This window comes from Simochromis diagramma, unplaced genomic scaffold (genome assembly GCF_900408965.1).
Source record: "Simochromis diagramma unplaced genomic scaffold, fSimDia1.1 OVJJ01000738.1, whole genome shotgun sequence".
In the NCBI taxonomy this organism is placed as follows: Eukaryota; Metazoa; Chordata; class Actinopteri; order Cichliformes; family Cichlidae; genus Simochromis; species Simochromis diagramma.
In genome coordinates this window covers 91843-106160 of record NW_024387255.1, presented here as the reverse complement: position 1 = coordinate 106160, position 14318 = coordinate 91843, and the positions used below count along the sequence as shown (strand labels likewise).

The 14318-nt window shown below is 45.3% G+C and overlaps 1 protein-coding gene and 1 long non-coding RNA gene across 3 annotated transcripts; both read left to right on the top strand.

The window, feature by feature from the left end:
* The first annotated feature begins 114 nt into the window (after nt 1-114).
* LOC120715226 lies at nt 115-1185 on the top strand. Of its 2 annotated transcripts, none has more exons than XR_005691573.1 (3): nt 115-226; nt 611-848; nt 959-1185. It is a non-coding gene; the product is annotated as an uncharacterized LOC120715226 (long non-coding RNA). The 2 variants fall into 2 exon arrangements; XR_005691572.1 differs by having other exon boundaries at nt 139-244.
* A 1414-nt stretch (nt 1186-2599) lies between these two features.
* si:ch211-132p1.2 (proteinase-activated receptor 4) lies at nt 2600-9952 on the top strand. Its single transcript, XM_040002084.1, has 2 exons — nt 2600-3098; nt 8652-9952. The coding sequence occupies exons 1-2, from the start codon at nt 2987-2989 to the stop codon at nt 9740-9742; spliced, it is 1203 nt and encodes a 400-aa protein (XP_039858018.1). The 5' UTR covers nt 2600-2986; the 3' UTR covers nt 9743-9952.
* The last annotated feature ends 4366 nt before the right edge of the window (nt 9953-14318 follow it).

The window sequence follows — 14318 nt, the reverse complement described above, 5'->3', positions numbered from 1 at the left end:
TGCGCAGGCGCACACTGAGGGGCCCGGGCTTCATGTTTTGTAGCTGAGATTTGGATCAGCTGTCGCGATACCTGCAGAGAGGCGGAGCTAATAGTAACAACGACGACGATATCGATCGCTTATTGATCACCGACAGGTTGTGGATGTCAGCTGTAACAGTGCAACGTGAATGAGCAGCAGCAGGCGGTCAGCACCGTCCCCTGCTGGACACCGTCAGTACATGCAGGTGGGCTCAGTCTATCAGGTAACACTGACCGACAGCAGCTCACAGGTGTGTGTGTGGCTTCAGGTAAATCAGACAGGTGGCGCTGCTGGTGCCCTGCTTTGGAGCAGACCTGCTGAAGCTTCATGAGTGTTTGTGATGAGATCAGTCGTCCTGAAATATCTCACTCCTGTATAAACTCTTACCTGTGCAGGTAAATGCAGTACATGAGGTTGTTTTAGTGACCTGAGAGCCACTGATTCCTTTCAGAGCAGCTAAAGTCCAGTTTGCTCTTTTGCAGGTGACCTTTGACCCTTCTCAGGTTTTATTTTGTGCAGTGTTGTCGTCTTTTCTTCTTGCTCTGAATTTTTAATTTTCTTCAAGCTCCTGCTTTATGATTCCTTCCAGATGTTCCTGCTGTGCTCTGCAGGGCACACAGAGGCCATCTGAGCCTGAGCTCGTGTGGAGCGTCGGACATGAACAACGCCCTAAACTTCTGCATCAGCCACAGACGGGAAGTCTGCTTATCAGCTGCTAACCGCTCGGGAAGATGGAGATAGTTTCTCACTAGTTAGTTTCTGAGGACTGAAGCAGAGCTGCACGTCTGAGTGTGACGTCAGTGTGAGGCCAGGTGAGAGCAGTGCAGGTAAGCCTCATCATGTTTTACAGGTTTTGTTGTTTATTCAGTTTTGTTTTTGATTTTCAGTTTTCAGAGTTTCTTGTTTCAGTTTTTTAATGTTTTTTTTCTTTTCGCAGTAAAAGTGGAAAATGCTTCAGAGTAGAAACGCAGCTTGCCCCGCTGAGCTCTGATTGGGTGTGGGTTGTGGAGAGGATGGCGGGGAGGTAGTAGGAAGCAGGTACGTCAGGACTTCTATACTTCTGAGGACATACAGGGAGTGCAGAATTATTAGGCAAATGAGTATTTTGTCCACATCATCCTCTTCATGCATGTTGTCTTACTCCAAGCTGTATAGGCTCGAAAGTCTACTACCAATTAAGCATATTAGGTGATGTGCATCTCTGTAATGAGAAGGGGTGTGGTCTAATGACATCAACACCCTATATCAGGTGTGCATAATTATTAGGCAACGTCCTTTCCTTTGGCAAAATGGGTCAAAAGAAGGACTTGACAGGCTCAGAAAAGTCAAAAATAGTGAGATATCTTGCAGAGGGATGTCTCAAAATTGCAAAGCTTCTGAAGCGTGATCATCGAACAATCAAGCGTTTCATTCAAAATAGTCAACAGGGTCGCAAGAAGCGTGTGGAAAAACCAAGGCGCAAAATAACTGCCCATGAACTGAGAAAAGTCAAGCGTGCAGCTGCCAAGATGCCACTTGCCACCAGTTTGGCCATATTTCAGAGCTGTAACATCACTGGAGTGCCCAAAAGCACAAGGTGTGCAATACTCAGAGACATGGCCAAGGTAAGAAAGGCTGAAAGACGACCACCACTGAACAAGACACACAAGCTGAAACGTCTTGGCCCAGTCTTGAAACGTCAAGACTGGGCCAAGAAATATCTCAAGACTGATTTTTCTAAGGTTTTATGGACTGATGAAATGAGAGTGAGTCTTGATGGGCCAGATGGATGGGCCCGTGGCTGGATTGGTAAAGGGCAGAGAGCTCCAGTCCGACTCAGATGCCAGCAAGGTGGAGGTGGAGTACTGGTTTGGGCTGGTATCATCAAAGATGAGCTTGTGGGGCCTTTTCGGGTTGAGGATGGAGTCAAGCTCAACTCCCAGTCCTACTGCCAGTTTCTGGAAGACACCTTCTTCAGGCAGTGGTACAGGAAGAAGTCTGCATCCTTCAAGAAAAACATGATTTTCATGCAGGACAATGCTCCATCACACGCGTCCAAGTACTCCACAGCGTGGCTGGCAAGAAAGGGTATAAAAGAAGAAAAACTAATGACATGGCCACCTCGTTCACCTGATCTGGACCCCATTGAGAACCTGTGGTCCATCATCAAATGTGAGATTTACAAGGAGGGAAAACAGTACACCTCTCTGAACAGTGTCTGGGAGGCTGTGGTTGGTGCTGCACGCAATGTTGATGGTGAACAGATCAAAACACTGACAGAATCCATGGATGGCAGGCTTTTGAGTGTCCTTGCAAAGAAAGGTGGCTATATTGGTCGCTGATTTGTTTTTGTTTTGTTTTTGAATGTCAGAAATGTATATTTGTGAATGTGGAGATGTTATATTGGTTTCACTGGTAAAAATAAATAATTGAAATGGGTATATATTTGTTTTTTGTTAAGCTGCCTAATAATTATGCACAGTAATAGTCACCTGCACACACAGATATCCCCCTAAAATAGCTAAAACTAAAAACAAACTAAAAACTACTTCCAAAAACATTCAGCTTTGATATTAATGAGTTTTTTGGGTTCATTGAGAACATGGTTGTTGTTCAATAATAAAATTATTCCTCAAAAATACAACTTGCCTAATAATTCTGCACTCCCTGTAACAGTTTTTAAAAGTCTACAAACAAAACCAGCTAGCCTGAAGTGAGAAGAGGAAGACACGCACGGGTCCTCACAGAGGCACACATACCAGACACAGACACACACTTGGATTGCATCACCAGGGGAGGGGACAGCACAGCAGCTCTGAGATCAGACAGAACGCCTCAGACCACAGATGGGACTACTGCTGACAGCATTACTACCAATACTACCAGTACCGCTGATACTGGGAGAGAGTACTGTCAGTACTAGTCTGAGGTGAGCTGAAAAACATCTGCTGCAGCTGTGACTCAGTGAAGAAGAAGAAGAAAAACAATGAGGGGGCTCACTGGGACTCTCCTGCTCTTCGTCTGCCTGCTGGCGTTAGTCTGTAGCGTCTCTCCTCCTCTTCCTCACCCCACAGATGAATGTCCTTTTATGGCCATCCGTGAGTCTTCTTCTCTTCTTCTTGTGAGCGCGTAGGCAGGCTGACAGTTTTTACTGGCAGCTTTCTGAACCTGAGGGCATTTAAACAGAGTGAGGATGCACAGTGTTTACAGAGGGAAGCAGTGCCTCCTCCTCAGGGTCGATCATTTACTGACACTTTAGACAGCAGAGAAAAAACATGTACAAACTTAAAAGTCTGAAAATACTTTGTGTGCATTTGAAGACACTTTTATAAAATTCACATGTTTAATCAAACCTCTCAAATTAAACTGAATTAGAATACTTTATTGATCCCCAGGGGAGGTCATCAGACATGGAGAGACACCTGCTGTGTTTATTAAATGACCTTCAGTTAGGACCGGCTGTACAGTGGGGCAAAAAAGTATTAAGTCAGCCACCGATTGTGCAAGTTCCCCCACCTAAAATGATGACAGAGGTCAGTAATTTGCACCAGAGGTACACTTCAACTGTGAGAGACAGAATGTGAAAAAAAAAAAATCCATGAATCCACATGGTAGGATTTGTAAAGAATTTATTCGTAAATCAGGGTGGAAAATAAGTATTTGGTCAATAACAAAAATACAACTCAATACTTTGTAACATAACCTTTGTTGGCAATAACAGAGGTCAAACGTTTACTATAGGTCTTTACCAGGTTTGCACACACAGTAGCTGGTATTTTGGCCCATTCCTCCATGCAGATCTTCTCGAGAGCAGTGATGTTTTGGGGCTGTCGCCGAGCAACACGGACTTTCAACTCCCGCCACAGATTTTCTATGGGGTTGAGGTCTGGAGACTGGCTAGGCCACTCCAGGACTTTCAAATGCTTCTTACGGAGCCACTCCTTTGTTGCCCGGGCGGTGTGTTTCGGATCATTGTCATGTTGGAAGACCCAGCCTCGTTTCATCTTCAAAGTTCTCACTGATGGAAGGAGGTTTTGGCTCAAAATCTCACGATACATGGCCCCATTCATTCTGTCCTTAACACGGATCAGTCGTCCTGTCCCCTTGGCAGAAAAACAGCCCCATAGCATGATGTTTCCACCCCCATGCTTCACAGTAGGTATGGTGTTCTTGGGATGCAACTCAGTATTCTTCTTCCTCCAAACACGACGAGTTGAGTTTATACCAAAAAGTTCTACTTTGGTTTCATCTGACCACATGACATTCTCCCAATCCTCTGCTGTATCATCCATGTGCTCTCTGTCAAACTTCAGACGGGCCTGGACATGCACTGGCTTCAGCAGCGGAACACGTCTGGCACTGCGGGATTTGATTCCCTGCCGTTGTAGTGTGTTACTGATGGTGACCTTTGTTACTTTGGTCCCAGCTCTCTGCAGGTCATTCACCAGGTCCCCCCATGTGGTTCTGGGATCTTTGCTCACCGTTCTCATGATCATTTTGACCCCACGGGATGAGATCTTGCGTGGAGCCCCAGATCGAGGGAGATTGTCAGTGGTCTTGTATGTCTTCCATTTTCTGATGATTGCTCCCACAGTTGATTTTTTTCACACCAAGCTGCTTGCCTATTGTAGATTCACTCTTCCCAGTCTGGTGCAGGTCTACAATACTTTTCCTGGTGTCCTTCGAAAGCTCTTTGGTCTTGGCCATGGCGGAGTTTGGAGTCTGACTGTTTGAGGCTGTGGACAGGTGTCTTTTATACAGATGATGAGTTCAAACAGGTGCCATTCATACAGGTAACGAGTGGGGGACAGAAAAGCTTCTTACAGAAGACGTTACAGGTCTGTGAGAGCCAGAGATTTTCCTTGTTTGAGGTGACCAAATACTTATTTTCCACCCTGATTTACGAATAAATTCTTTACAAATCCTACCATGTGGATTCATGGATTTTTTTTTTCACATTCTGTCTCTCACAGTTGAAGTGTACCTCTGGTGCAAATTACTGACCTCTGTCATCATTTTAAGTGGGGGAACTTGCACAATAGGTGGCTGACTAAATACTTTTTTGCCCCACTGTATATGTGTGTAATACCAATACCAATCAAGGTCTGTGAAGGTTCTCAGTCATCCAGGTCATTGTAGTCAAAGGAGCTTGGAAAGAAAAGCGTCTGGACTTCTTTAAGTTGCTTGAAGACGTTTCACCTCTCATCCGAGAAGCTTCTTCAGTTCTAAGGTCAAATGGTGGGGAGTCCCAGATTTAAACCTAGTGGGAGTCCCCCCCCACAGAGGGACAAAAGGACCCCCTGATGATCCTCTAATCGCCTGAGCCAAGGTGTGAAACTGGGTGTGGGTCCCAATCAGCCAGGGTTTCGGGTGAGCTCATTGTGAAACCTGGCCCCACCTTATCATGGGTATTCCTGAGGTCAGATGGCCCAGGATGTGAGTGGGTGTTAAGGCGTCTGGGGAGGGAACTCAAAACTGGATTATAGATGGCATAGTTGGTGTCGTAAACCACCGACTCTGTTCAATCAATGTAAACTTTATTTAAATAATTACTTTTTACAGACACAAGCTGTGCCCCAATTCCGAGGCCACATCCTCCTGAGGACCCGGCCTTCACGGTCTACGTGGGCCGGGTCCTCCGAACATCGAGAGCGCCGAAAGTGAGCGGCTGTGAAATGGGACAGTCTAGGTTTACGGCACCGCTGCCTCGGAGGAGTTTAATAAACTCAGCCGTCTGCTCCTTGCTAGCTAAGATATAACAGGACACTGGAGTAAGGTCTTCTGTGATATCAGTTTTCTGTTTGACGTTTATTCAGCTGTGTGAAAACTATAACTTTAATCTCAGCCAAACCGATTTACTCAGGAATAAATAAAACACTGAAAAAAGTCAAACAATAACATTTTTAAGTCATCTGAGTGACTTGTATATCATATCATGTTTAACCTGAGTAGCCAAAGACTGCAGGGGTCTGAAAACGATGTGCCCTATCGAGTGGGTGGGTAACAGACGTCTCAGAAAACATTGGAGCACTTATACAAATATGTGATATCTTGATAAACCGAGCAGATATTTGAAGTTTACACAGCTACATTCTCGCCTGGAAATATGTTAAAAGTTTATTTTGTGACCCAGAAAGAGTAATAAGAGTAATATTAAAACTAAGCTGAAAAACAGGAAAACTGGAATTGGCTGGGCCGCGCTATCAATTCTGGGATACACTGGGCCACGAAGGATACATCCAACAATCATTAATCAATAATCATATTGTAAATGTCTCTGAAGTTACAGGCTTGTCCAAGATCAATTATAGTCTGTCTGAACCTGCATGTGATCATGTGCTAATGCAGAACACGGTTCTATTCTGGTGATGAGTCTCTGCTGGAAACACAGAACACACCTGAACACCTGTTCAACCAATCACATTGACTTTACTCTGACCTGATCTCCAGGTCTCCTTCATCAGGCTGTGGGACAGGAAGCTTTAACGTTCCCATGGATCCAGTTTAAAGTCTTACAGCTCTAATGTGGAAATAAACATTAGAAATAAACAGCAGCACTGAGCGCGCTCAGACACAAAATCATTCATTCAAATCGTGGTTTAACATTAATTACTGTTAGAGTTTTATGGTTTTTATAGATTTCATCTGACAACATCTCTGATTGGTTTGAGTAGCTGGAAGCTGTCCTGAACTTTGTTTGTGGTCACACCCCTCTGGTTTCTCTGTGACGGTGGGTCGTCTGGACTGCTGATCACAAGGCATCAACAACCCCCCCTCACTAGCCCTCTCTGTGTAAACACATCCAGTTCCCCTTGACTGAAGCTTTGTGGAAACCTTTATGGAAAATGAATGTGCATGTAAAGTACCAACACAGTTCACTCATAACTTTTTGTGTCTTTGTACACTGTACTAACAAAATCCCACACCTCACCATTTGGGATGTAAAAGGTTAGAGTTCATCCAAAGTAAAGTGGGTCTTTAACAGACAGGTGAGGTACAGAGGTCTGCAGGGAGAAGGAAGTTCCTGCTGAACAGAAGCACAGAGCACTCTGTTAGCTGTCCAGTTTTATCTCAAAGGAAGCAGGAAGTGCAGCTAACAGGACACGACAAGCTCCAAAAAGTCTTTTTAAAAGAGGTCTTGGCACTCGGCAGCCATCTTGGAATGAACTTGGGCAGTATGCCACCGTTCAGTGATGATGGTTCTCGCAGGAGCGACATGACCTTTCTGTGTAACATCGTTAAATCTTTGAGCACAAACAGAAAATCTGATACTGGTGCTCAGCCACGCTGGGCGAAGTTGCCGTAGATGATTCAGGCTGATCAGGAAGTTTCCCAAAGTATGAAAAACAACTCAGCAAGTCGGACACACTCAGGGACCCAACACAGGAAGTTTAGCTTTTAGCCACAACTGACTCATACCAACCTTTGATACATCTTAAAGATAAATATCAGTCAGTCCTGCTTGTTTGCTGAGCAGTACAAAGGAAATATCCCTCCTCTGTTGGAGACATTTGTAAGTCTGACAACTTTACTGGCATTTATCAAACTGTAGGAGGAACACAAGGCTGCGTGTTGGAGGTGATCAGTGTCCACACCACAGATATTCTGAGGACAGGCCAGGATACCACAGCGGTCTAAATGTCTTCACATGTGACTGAATTTCACTGATTTGTTCCACTGTGAGCTTTGTCAGCTTTTATTTTAACAGTCTGGAAGAAGAGTTCAGCATCAAACTGCATTTCTGTCCAGTGGAGGAAATCTGTGTTGGTCTTTAGTAAACATCTGCTTTAACAGTTGTATTTTCTTCTTCACTTGATAAAAATGAAAACCAAAACTCACTTTCCAGGAATTTAAAATGCACCTGCAGTTCCCCTGTCGTCCAGCCGTGGCTACAGTAGTGAGTCAGTCCCCAGAGACACCCATGTTAAAACTTTACAGCAGAAATACCTATATGGGGGGAGGGGCCGGTGTCCTGCAGGTTTCAGATGTGTCTTTGATCCAACACAGCTGATTTAAATGGCTAAATGACCTCAACATGTCTTGAAGTTCTCCAGAGGCCTGGTAATGAACTAATCATATGATTCTGGTGTGTTGACCAGGGTGAGATCTGAAATTTGCAGGACACCGGCCCTCGAGGTTGGAGTTCCCCACTCCTGCTCCAAAGCCTAACCTGTCGCTGCCATCGGACAGGTGTTTTTTTTTTTTTTTTTAAATATCTGTAACTCAATTGAAAGAATTCCAGCTGTTCCTGAAAGCAGCGACTCTTCACTTTTTCAGTAAAGTTGGAGTCATTACGGTAACCTCAGGCAGCCCTGCAAAGACAGAGGTTGGCTGAGAGAAGAGAGAGTGAGTGAGTGTGATGGAGCTGTAGACATTTTATCAGTCATCTGGGTTCTTGAGTTCTTTTTACCATCTTTTTAAAATTGTTTTGTTTTTGTTGTTTTCTGTGTTATTTGCCGAGATTTGGATGTTGCGACTTGCAATGCAAGCGCAGAGTTGCTACTTTCAGGAACAGTTGGAATTTTGCAATTGAGCCAGTGGTTAAATGGTTAAAGTTTGACCTAAAACCAATGGGAGTGCCCGCGCTCCCATCAGTTTTAGCGGGTTAAGGGGAGACCTGTTACGCTCTGATGTGTGTCGTGTCCCTGCAGGTGTGCGGACCTTCCGGCTCAGGCCTACCTGTAATGGGACAACTCTGAAGGAAAAGCAGCTGAAGGAGATCCAGGCTCCAGCCACCAACCTGTACCTGCCCATCCTCTACCTGCTCGCCTTTGTGGTCGGTCTGCCCTCCAACTTGCTGGCTCTCTGGGTTCTGGTGTTCCGGACCAAACAGCTGCCGTCCACCACGCTGCTCATCAATCTGACGGTGGCCGACTGCCTGCTACTCATGGCGTTGCCATTTCGGATCGTCTACCACTTCCGGGGGAACAACTGGGAGCTCGGCGAGCCCTTCTGCCGCTTTGTCATGGCGATCTTTTACGGCAACATGTACGGCTCCATGTGGTGTCTGGCCTTTGTGTCCCTGGACCGATACATCGCTTTGGTCCACCCATTTCGCGCCAGGACTCTGCGCAGCCAGCAGGTGTCTCTGTGTATGTCAGTGGTGGTGTGGACAGTGGTTCTGGTTGCCATGCTGCCACTGCTGCTGTCACGGCAGACCTACGAAGTCAGCACGCTGCAGATCACCACTTGCCACGATGCGCTTCCAGAGGATGAGCATGAGAACTACTTCTTGCCGTATTTCGCCACCCTGTTCGCCACCTGCTTCCTGCTACCCTTAGCCATCGTCCTGTACTGCCACAGCACTGTGTTGCGCACCTTGCTGGCCGGGGGAAAATTCTACGGTCACGCCATCCGGGTGACGGTACTGGTGCTGCTGGTCTTCATCGTGTTTCTGCTGCCGAGCAACATCCTCCTCCTCCTCACCTATGCTGACAGCTCACTGGACGGAGATGGAGAGGACCTCTACATGCCCTACATGGTGAGCTTGGCGGTGAGCACCTTCAACAGCTGCATCGTCCCGTTCATTATCTACTACGTGTCCACGGAGTTCCGGCAAAAGGCCAAGAGCACTTTGTGCTGCCACTGCGATTCTGAGGATAAAACATACTCTCTGGTCAAGAATATGTCATCTTTATCATCAGGCCCAAGGTCAAAGGTCACCCTGCTGTCCATGTCCAGTCGACAGAGGCCACCTGAGATGCCATGCAGCTCCCAGGAGAACAGAGTAACGGACACCTGACTGCAGACTGTCATGCAAATGTCTTCAAATTGTTGGACTGCTCCTTTAAACGGGGAACTACGGTATATTGATCTCTTATTGGCTCTGATCACGTCAGCTGATGTCACATGTTTAATGATTTTTTTTTTTCACTAGGACCAATTCTGTTTACATTATACATGCTTCCCTTAGGCAGTATCATTAGAAGACATAGCATACATTTTCACTGCTATGCAGATGACACCCAGCTCTATCTGTCCATGAAGCCAGATAACACACACCAATTAGTTAAACTGCAGGAATGCCTTAAAGACATAAAGACCTGGATGGCCGCTAACTTTCTGCTTCTTAATTCAGATCAAACTGAGGTTACTGTACTCGGCCCCGAAAATTTTAGAAATATGGTATCTAACCAGATTCTTACTCTGGATGGCATTACCTTGGCCTCCAGTAACACTGTGAGGAACCTTGGAGTCATTTTTGACCAGGACATCTCCTTCAATGCACATATTAAACAAATATGTAAGACTGCTTTCTTCCATTTGTGCAACATATCTAAAGTTAGAATTATCCTGTCTCAGAGTGATGCTGAAAAACTAGTTCATGCATTTATTACTTCCAGGCTGGATGACTGTAATTCATTATTATCAGGAAGTCCTAAAAACTCCCTGAAAATCCTTCAGTTAATCCAAAATGCTACAGCAAGATAACCCTGATAACCCTCAGGTCAGTGGCTCCAAGTTTGAGATGAGATAGCCTTTATTTGTCAGTTGCAGGTCTTTTGCCCACAACTGAGATGACAGACCTTGCCGACCGTACATACAATACACAAACATCACATTGGGGAGACAGGTCAGGCTAGGTAGCGAGGAAAAAAAACATTGAAATGTGTAACACAAAAGAATAATACAGGAATGCACAGGTATCAACACACCATAACACAATAAACACAGACAAGCAACATGGGAAAGAGTTCCAGTGTGTACATCTGATCTGGGACTGCTGCAATCTTCGACTGTGCCTCCAGCTGACCCGATATCCACATCAGAGGGGAGGTAAGCGTTGGAGGTGGTGTTGGATCCGGGGTAGGGAGGGTGATGCGTCAGTGAGTGCTTATCAGTGTATATGTATGTGTGTGCGTGTCCATAGTTCAGCTGAGACAGTGTCCTTCACCCTGCCAGGCTAAGTAAACAGTCTTCCAGCCAACCCAGGTGGCCTTGCATGGAATGGGAAGGAACAGTCTAAACACAGTCATTATCAGGGAGTTTTTGTTCAGCTCCAGCCTTGAGTCCACGGCTGGCACCGAAGGGGTAGCCGGATTATGATGGTAATTTTTCTTTTGCGACAACTCATGAGAATTTCAAAGCTGTTCTTTAACACTCCGACACTGGTCTCTGAATCTTCCGTTGGAGAACCGCGAGCTTCCCCATGTTGGTATCAAACTTGGTCTTGTCATTCTTTTGCTCAGAGAGCCGATTCTGAGAACTCACGACCGCAGTCAGCTGTTCCACGATGTAATCAAACTTTCGCTCAAAGGTGTTATTCTGAGCAGGCCTCTCCTTGATGTAACCCAATATATGTTCAGAGGTGTTATTCTGAGTATTCACTGCAGCTGTAAGCGTCTCCAAGATCTTAATCATGCTGCCTTCAGTGAGCCTTTTCTGAGAAGTCGCGCCTTGTCCCATCGTTTCAATCCCAGCGGGCAGCCTTGTGGGGGTTTGAACAGCCGGTTCCGCTTTCTTAATTCTTCGATAAGCCAGGGCCAAGCCAGCTCCGATCAGCAAGAACCCTGTTAACATGGTTTTGGATAGGTGGATATCTTCAGCGTCCTTGATCGACAGTCCCGCCAGGCACACGATCCTCCATTTCTGCCACCCGTCCATCGTGTATCCGGCAGGGAAAGTCCCTGCAGGGCACTCTGGCTCTCCCGAGCCCAGACTTCTCGTTGAGAAAAGGGTGTCAATAGCATTCAGAGACCAGTTGATCAAATCCATAATTCTCTTTAGGTTTTAGAAACAGACTGTGAGAGAGTGTTCCAGGGAAAGTAATACAAAAAACACGAGACTAGACAAGGACATAAGAACTAAGCAGGGAAGATAAGGGAGAGGAGAGGAGAAAAAGTGCGTCCGCCTCCTCCGAGAGCCAAAAGCAAAAATTTTATGGCCCGTATACATTTTTATTGGCTTGTGGAAAAAAAGCTTGTATTTTTTCATTTTTAAATGTTAATGCAATTTAATTACTACAATATTTTATATTATTTCACTTTCAATCTGGAAAATGTTATGAAAGCCGTGAAATAAACATGGTCTGGTACACCCCACGCCCCCCTTCAGAGTCACCTCTGTTTGTTGCAGATATGGCCTCCATGTAGAAAAGGACGTCAGAGTTTGTTGATCAGGTGTTTTGATGAAGGGCTCCTGCTCATACAAGCCAACCCTCCCAATTTTTCTGGGAGAATTTCAGTGCCCCTCCCGAAAATTTCCATTCTCCCGATTTTCCACCCGGACAACAAAATTGAAAAACCATATTGCAGAATTCATAGCGCGGCCCAGCCAATTCCGGTTTCCAACAATGGTGGCACCTACTTAGTTTTAATATTACTCTTATTGCTCTTTCTGGGTCGCAAAATAAACTTTTAACATATTTTCAGGCAAGAATGTAACTGTGTAAACTTCAAATATCTGAGCCGACGAGAACAGCAAACTCCCGGCACATCGTTTTCAAACCCCCGCGGTCTTTGGCTATCAGGTTAAACATGATATATAAGTCACTTTGATAACTTAAAAATGTTACTGTTTGGCTTTTTTCAGTGTTTTATTTGTTCGTGAGTAAATCAGTTTGGCTGAGATCAAAGTTATTAGATTAGATTAAATTAAATTTAACTTTATTAATCCCTTGGGAGGGTTCCTCCGGGTGTTTTCACACAGCTGAATAAACGTCAAACAGAAAACTGATTAAACAGAAGTGTGAGACGGCCAAAAATTTACGCCAGCGTCCGGTTATATTTTCGATAGCAAGGAGCAGACGGCTGAGTTTGACTCCACCGAGAGAGCTCATGACATAATTCTGAAGGATAGACCGTCGCTCACTTCCGGCCTACACAGCTTTCGGAGGACCCGGTCCACTTAGACCGCGAAGGCCAGGTCCTCAGGAGGACGCAACTTCTGAATTTGGACACCCCCGCTGTTTCCGGCCAGCCAATAATAACGGTGACATTTTTATCCGATAAATAAACACTGTAAAATCCAAGTTTATATATATATATATCTTTATGTATATGTATGCCACCCCCCAACAGCCCTTTTGAATGTCTCCCTAATTCTGAGGTCTCAAGGTTGGCAAGAATGCTCCTGCTTGCCTTTCCAGTAAAGGTTTTATTGGCGGTTAAAGGAACAGTGCATGAGTTCAAAGTCTCACTCATGGCTCCACCTCCTTCATGGTGTGTAAACAGACTGTTCATAGCCTGTGCGTAGCTTGTAGTTATAGCATATTCATAACATACCTTCATACCCTGTACGCTGTAACATAGATCCATATTCTGTAATATATCTGTATTATTGCTGAAGCACTTTCTGGATGGATGCAAACTGCATTTGGTTGCCTTGTACTTGGACATGTGCAATGACAATAAAGTTGAATTCTATTCTGTTCTATTCAGACTTCGACTCCACGTTAACCTGTGCCAGTGTTTCAGGTTAAGGGTGTCTGTGTCTGTCTGCCAGAGTGTCAGGCGGTTTCACAAGACTGAAGACCTCAGCAAACAAAGTCTCCATCTGCAGCTCGCACAAATGCATGCACGTATCGACATTATCCTCACGAAACCACCGATCAGCTCGACGGACCCTCCGGTTTACCTGCATACATCCTGTTCACCTGTGAGCTGTTACTGATTCAGGAAACACGCACACCCTCCTCACAGCTGCTGGAGCTTGTGTTTCTCCACAGAGTGACGGACCAGGAGAGACGATGGACACTGAGATAACTACAGAGCTCTTTAAAAGGCAGCGGGTGGGATCATGGTCTTTGCTTCATGTTTAATAACTTGTCAGTTTAGAAGTGATAAAGTCTAAAAATTGGACGTAGCTTCCTGATCTTAAGAGTGAAGCCAACATGGAAGCGTGTTCCTTCTAAAATCCAGCAGGTGGCAAACCTTCTGATTGTGAAACAGAGGTCCGTGTGAAAACCGACCACCACTGACCCCTCCCTGTGATCAGTCAGCTGGTATTTTAGCTGACAAACCGATGCTGTGGGTTCTCTGTGAGCTTCTGGATGGATCGCTAACAGTGCTGGCACAGTTATGACGTTCCTTTGGGAAATTTGTGTCTTTGTTAGGAAAGTCTGAATAAATAAGTTGGATGTGATCTTTGTGTTCGAGTTTGCTCTCAGATCTGATTAATTCAGCTTCTTTGAGAGGCTGTCCACACTCTGACACGAGGACCCTTCCCTCGGAGGAAGCAGTTTCTCTGTAAGAAGACTTCCCTGCAGAATGTTTGAATACCTGCTGCTCGCTCTCTGCATCACATCCTGCCAAACCATCAAGAGGAAGCTTTTCAGAATAAGAGGAAATATTGGATAAGGCATGACAGCTCTGAACCAA

Excerpts from the sequence above, each read along its gene's own strand:
- si:ch211-132p1.2 (XM_040002084.1), top strand. The coding sequence starts at position 2,987 with ATGAGGGGGCTCACTGGGACTCTCCTGCTCTTCGTCTGCCTGCTGGCG. Across the intron at positions 3,099-8,651 it reads ATGTCCTTTTATGGCCATCC|GTGTGCGGACCTTCCGGCTC; the intron begins GTGAGTCTTCTT and ends GTGTCCCTGCAG.